The sequence below is a fragment of the Clinocottus analis genome, unplaced genomic scaffold (assembly GCF_023055335.1).
Source record: "Clinocottus analis isolate CAN_PGR_092001 unplaced genomic scaffold, fCliAna1.0.p SCAF_13, whole genome shotgun sequence".
Lineage (NCBI taxonomy): Eukaryota > Metazoa > Chordata > Actinopteri > Perciformes > Cottidae > Clinocottus > Clinocottus analis.
The window spans coordinates 19,130,711-19,137,500 of record NW_027175854.1 but is presented as its reverse complement, the minus strand read 5'-3'; the positions used below and the strand labels follow the sequence as shown (position 1 = coordinate 19,137,500).

Here is a 6,790-nt window from a genome sequence, read left to right as displayed (position 1 = left end):
GTTAATAAAGAACAGGATGGTGTGGCTCATGTGTGTTAAAGAACAGGATGGTGTGGCTCATGTGTGTTAATAAAGAACAGGATGGTGTGGCTCATGTGTGTTAATAAAGAACAGGATGGTGTGGCTCATGTGTGTAACAGGATGGTTGTGTGTCATGTGTGTTAATAAAGGACAGGATGGTGTGGCTCATGTGTGTTAATAAAGAACAGGATGGTGTGGCTCATGTGTGTTAATAAAGAACAGGATGGTGTGGCTCATGTGTGTTAAAGAACAGGATGGTGTGGCTCATGTGTGTTAAAGAACAGGATGGTGTGGCTCATGTGTGTTAATAAAGAACAGGATGGTGTGGCTCATGTGTGTTAAAGAACAGGATGGTGTGGCTCATGTGTGTTAAAGAACAGGATGGTGTGGTTCATGTGTGTTAAAGAACAGGATGGTGTGGCTCATGTGTGTTAATAAAGAACAGGATGGCGTGGCTCATGTGTGTAACAGGATGGTGTGGCTCATGTGTGTTAATAAAGAACAGGATGGTGTGGCTCATGTGTGTTAATAAAGAACAGGATGGTGTGGCTCATGTGTGTTAATAAAGAACAGGATGGTGTGGCTCATGTGTGTTAATAAAGAACAGGATGGTGTGGCTCATGTGTGTTAAAGAACAGGATGGTGTGGCTCATGTGTGTTAATAAAGAACAGGATGGTGTGGCTCATGTGTGTTAATAAAGAACAGGATGGTGTGGCTCATGTGTGTTAATAAAGAACAGGATGGTGTGGCTCATGTGTGTTAAAGAACAGGATGGTGTGGCTCATGTGTGTTAATAAAGAACAGGATGGTGTGGCTCATGTGTGTTAATAAAGAATTGAACACATGTTCATGGTCATGAGAAGATGCCTTACGTTAAGTCACTCGCACCATTTCACTCTCACAATACTAAATTCAATCTGTATTCCTCGGTCAGTATTATCACTCGTACGGGTGATGTTATGTGAAAACATTCCCCAAACATTTCACATTATTTTGAATATGTCATTTCTTTCTTCACGAGCAACTGGCGACCCCCAGAAACGATCTTGCGACCCATTCGGGGACCTTGAGCCCAGGTTGAGCACCGCGCTATGGAGTGTTCAGATCCAACAAACACAGATCTCTAAACGCAGGACGTGTCTGTTGAGTCAAAGTCCGGCCGTCTGTCACCTCACCTCATGTCTCAGTCGCTGCACAGTTCTGTTGTCTTTCCTGAAGAAACGTATTTCCTGTGAAGACGACGTCATGGAGGAAAGAAACAGCAGGAACTTTTAAAGGAAGACGCTCCAAATAATCAGTTCCTCTCAACTGTGGAGACCAAACGGTTTCTGCACCTGCAAACATGTTTATTCTGCTTGAACAGTTTGGATCCTATTAGATGGTCTCTGGTCGTCACTTTGAGAGCCTCGAGAGGTTTGAACCTTCACCCCGCTGGGTGTGATATTATTGTGGGTGTGATGATGTTACGCATGTCAGCATATTACGTCTTAATGAAGGAAGAGACTATTCATTTTTCTATACAAATAGTTCTATCATGACTGTCAAAGGAAAAAACAGATCAGAAACCCAGTATTATTCAAAGTATTACTTCTAAAAACACGTCTGACCAGTTTAGTGGCAGTTAAGAGATTTGCAAAAGCTGATTATGTTTTTTCACTGAGCCAAAGTGAAAAGAAAACCTCTTCCTCTCTGTTCTGCTCGTTAACATCTTCCTCTCGGCCTGCAGCTTTGTGAAGAGCTCGTCAACGCTTCTCTCTTCTTGTGAAAGTGTATGAATTGTGGCGCACAACAAACCCCTTTCATTATGTTGGAGACATCCAAAGCAGATGAAAGTCTCTGCAGATCCACGGAGACGTTACCGCCGCTCTCCAGGAACAAACACCAGAATTTCATCATCACTCGTGAGTTTGAGTTCTGTCGTCTTTCTTCCCTCAAAGCAGATTTTAGAAACAGGTGAAGTGTTTTCTGTGTGAGAGTAAACTGATCTGCGTGTTTGTGTGATGACGATATTAGCATTTTGTATCGATGTACTAATTCAATTCAACATTTATTAATCACAACACTTTGCATGTGAACGTGCGTTGACTCATTAGAAATGAGTATGTTACTGTTCCATGTCTCATGTTGATTGAAATGTATGCAAGATCCACGCAGTGTCATCTCTGTCAGGTACACACACACACACACACACACACACACACACACACACACACACACACACACACACACACACACACAGGAGTACCCCTCTGACCTTCTCCTCCATTTACTAAAATCAGGCTGCTGAATTCCCCATTACTGCCCTGATGAGGATCAATAAAGGGTAAAGGCATTACTGATGGTTTATTCATGCAGACACTAATGACAGGAAGTTGCACTCAAGTTGACATTTAAAGCACTTAATATGGTGCAGTTGCTCCTTTTGTGCTTTAATGGCAAAGGTCACGAGAGGTGTTGATGGAAAGGTTATTAGAAAAAAAGCAAATAAAAATGTATATATTTCAGTTGACCAATAACTCCTAATTGATTTTAGGGGGTTTCTGCATTGATTGCAAATTAATTAGTATACATTAAAGATGATTTAAAGCTTTAATATGCACACACACAAGCAAATAATCTTAAAATACAATGTGGACTCACACAAAGTAACCTCTCTGCATCTGTGCTGCTTCACGACTCTGCAGGAGAGTTTCTCTTTACAGCTCGACGTCACACTACAACTTATTATAACTTATTATTAGTCATTATAACTTATTATAAGTCATTATAACTCATTATAACTCATTGTAACTTATTATAACTCAGTATAACTTATTATAACTCATTATAAGTCATTATAAGTCATTATAACTTATTATAACTCATTATAACTTATTATAACTTATTATAAGTCATTATAACTTATTATAACTCATTATAACTTATTATAACTCATTATAAGTCATTATAAGTCATTATAACTTATTATAACTCATTATAACTTATTATAACTTATTATAAGTCATTATAACTTATTATAACTCATTATAACTTATTATACGTCATTATAACTTATTATAACTCATTATAACTCATTATAACTCATTATAACTTATTATAACTTATTATAACTCATTTTAACTCATTATAACTCATTATAACTTATTATAAGTCATTATAACTCATTATAACTCATTATAACTCATTATAACTTATTATAACTCATTATAACTCATTATAACTTATTATAACTCATTAGAACTCATTAGAACTCATTATAACTTAATATAACTCATTATAACTTATTATAACTTATTATAACTCATTATAACTCATTATAAGTCATTATAAGTCATTATAAGTCATTATAACTCATTATAACTTATTATAACTCATTATAACTCATTATAACTCATTATAAGTCATTATAACTCATTGTAAGTCATTATAACTCATTATAACTCATTATAACTCATTATAAGTCATTATAACTCATTATAACTTATTATAACTCATTATAACTTATTATAACTCATTATAACTCATTATAAGTCATTATAACTCATTGTAAGTCATTATAACTTATTATAACTCATTATAACTCATTATAAGTCATTATAACTCATTATAACTCATTATAACTCATTATAAGTCATTATAACTCATTATAACTCATTATAACTCATTATAACTTATTATAACTCATTATTACTCATTATAACGTCGACACTTCTGCCTCAATGCGTTGAAGGAATCAACATCTGCATGTCACAGAATCTTCTTCAATAACATAAAAATAAAACACAAATCGTTGTTTTGGTCCCGAGGACGAAAGATTGAAAGTTTTCAATCACTGATGTTAAAAACTCTCTCTCTTTCTTTCTCTCTCTCTCTCTCTCTCTCTCTCTCTCTCTCTTCTCTCTCTCTCTCTCTCTCTGTCTCTCTCTCTCTCTCTCTCTCTCTCTCTCTCTCTCTCTCTCAAATACTGAAGTGAAATGTGTGTTGTGTTGTGAAGAACAACACACATACACGTGAACATGTCAGTTTTTTTAATGCAGGTCCAATTTGGACTGAGACAATACTCATATGAATAACAATCAAAGAGAACAGAATCGTGTCCATGAGGCCCTTTGACCTGGACGCCTACGTGCTGTTGCGCGGCAGGTCGCCCCGGTCGTTGTCCATCACGGCCCCCGGAGGGTAGAAGACCACCGCGGGCTCCTCCGGCGCGCTGCCGGCCACCAGGACCCGGCCCTGCGCGTCCATCGCCGGCTTCGTGGTGGCTGTGATCGGCCTGATTGTCGGTGAGGTCATCCGCAAGAAGAGTTTTTTCAGCGCTTTCCTGAACTCCCGCCTCATCAGGCAGTACAGGATCGGGTTCAGGCAGCTGTTGGAGTGCGCCAGGCACACGGACACGGGGAAGACGTACACCTGCGTGGTGTAGTACTCGTAACTGAAGTGGACCACGTTGAGTTTAATGAGGATGCCCCAGGCTGTCAGCGCCTGGTTGGGCAGCCAGCAGAGGAAAAAGGACAAGACCACTATGGTCACGGACTTGGTGACCTTCGCGCGTCTTTTGGCGCTCGAGGTGTTGGTGTTTTTGGAGGTGATGGAGCGCAACAGGAGCAGGTAGCAGGCGGAGATGATGCCCAGCGGCAACACGAACCCCAGCAGCACCTTCTGAGAATGATACAGCCCCAGCCAGAACTGCGCGCTTCCGTTGGTTTCCGGGAACTTAACGAGGCACAAGTCCTCGCTGGACACGCTCACGGTCGTGGAGAAGACCGCGTGCGGCAGCGCGGCGGAGACAGCGGCGACCCAGATGGAGACGCTGACGCAGCGCGCGGGGCAGCAGTGCGGCCGCCGCCGCCGGCCCTTGAGGGCGGAGGCGAGCGACCAGTACCTCGTCACGCTCATGGCAGTGAGGAAAAACACGCTGGCGTACATGTTCATGGCCGTGACGTAGGAGACGATCTTGCACATCGCCTTGCCGAACGGCCACGTGAAGTCCAGCACGTTCTCCACCGCCCAGAACGGCAGAGTCAGCACGAACTGGAAGTCCGTCAGCGCCAAACAAGTTACGAAGAGGTTGATGGAGGATTTTTTCCACACGTGTTTGGACTTCATCAGGTACAGAACCAGCAGATTTCCAACCAAACCCAGCGCGCACACCAGCGAGTAAATGACAGAGATGGTAATCCTCACAACAGCGGCGCCATCTCCAACGACATCGGTTTTGTTGAGGTCTGAGAGGTGGGAGATGTTCCCGTCGCAGCTGCTGCTGGTGTTAAAAATACAGCGGAGGAGGTTGATGTTTGCAGCATGGACTGAACCTGCTGAGCCTTCGTAGTTCGTGTCTCCTGACATTTTAACCTTAATCCCCGAGGATGTTTCCTAAAGCCATCCAGATCCGAATCCTCGTGGATTTCAGATTATTCACACAAATAAGTTAGGGGAAAAGTGCAGGTTTTCTGTGAATTGAAATTAAACAAAAACTGCTGACTGGTGACAGGTTTTCATCAGTGCTGCTCTCATCTTTCTCTGCGCGCATCAGCTCTCCGCCGTCGAGAAAACGAGTGTGAAGCAGGAGACTGTGCAGAAAGTGCGCACGCACATCATCTCTGCGAGCGCTGTCACATCACTGCGCACTGAATAGCTCCGCAAGACGGAAACCTGCACAGGAGAAAACCCTGTTTCATCATTTGACGTCAATTCCCCTTTTGTAGTATGAAGATAGTGTAAAGAGGATCAGCCACTGCGCAGTAAACGCTTGAAACATGAACATCTCATGTCTGTTGTTGTATTACATCAGGTCCATGTGTTTACAGCTTCTTCTTCTTCTTCTTCTAGAAGAAATGATGTCAACATATGGTGATGTACTTTATGTTAGGGTTCGGGTTATGGCCCTTAAAGGACCCAACAGAGCTGAACATCCTTAAGCTCAGGGCCATAACAGTAGCTTATGAAACTGTGAAAGCCTGAACTTGTGGAAAACTCAGCCACTTCACAACTTGGAGTATTTTTGAACATTTGTACATGTCCTCGAGTGAGAATAAAAATAGTTTGTATGTCAAATACAATCTGTGCCGCAGAGACATTCACTGCCATCAAGGTTCAGACTTGTAAAACTTGTTCGTAGCGGCAAACTGCAACAAGTTCTTACAGAGAACTAAGAATTAGCAGAAATAAATAAAATATTTGTATAGCTCCCCCAAATAAAAGGGAAATCTGAATATTGTAAAGTAATCTGAGCTAATGTTCCCAAACATTCTATCTTTTCATTCCATTTGAATGCAAAACATATTGCTGATTACCAGGATGCAACTTATATCTGCACCTTATATTGTGCTACAGACACATTATTTCATCTGACATGTTGTCTTTTTCACCGGTGATTTGCATACGGATCAAAGTGATGCATGAGATGAGACACATCTTCATCATGCTGTATAGTTTCATCAGATCAGTCCTCCATGTCAATGTGTTTGGCCCTGATCTGTTTTATGAAGGATAGATTAAGAATATATTAGGGATCGGCTGCACCGTCACACTAAAGGTTTCCGGTTAGGACATGTTGACAGCTAATGTCATGAAGTGGATGCATTTGAAGAGGAATTATACTGAGAGATAATTAAAGGTTATATTGCGTTAACCCACAGCCTCCTAACCACTGGCGGTGCGTCACTAGAGGGCGCTAGGGAGCCGCCCCTCTGGAAATTTTGAGATGAAAAAAAGAAGAAAGAAAATATATAATATATACCGTCAAGAAACATTATATACCAACTAATT

General features: G+C 41.2%; 1 protein-coding gene across 1 annotated transcript; it reads right to left on the bottom strand.

Moving 5' to 3' along the window:
- Window positions 1-4,144: 4,144 nt before the first annotated feature.
- rxfp3 (relaxin family peptide receptor 3) lies at window positions 4,145-5,368 on the bottom strand. Its single transcript, XM_068574563.1, has one exon. The coding sequence runs from the start codon at window positions 5,366-5,368 to the stop codon at window positions 4,145-4,147; it is 1,224 nt and encodes a 407-aa protein (XP_068430664.1).
- Between the last annotated feature and the right edge of the window lie 1,422 nt (window positions 5,369-6,790).

What these genes read in the sequence shown, in the direction of transcription:
- rxfp3 (XM_068574563.1), bottom strand. Translation starts at nt 5,368, where the DNA reads ATGTCAGGAGACACGAACTACGAAGGCTCAGCAGGTTCAGTCCATGCT.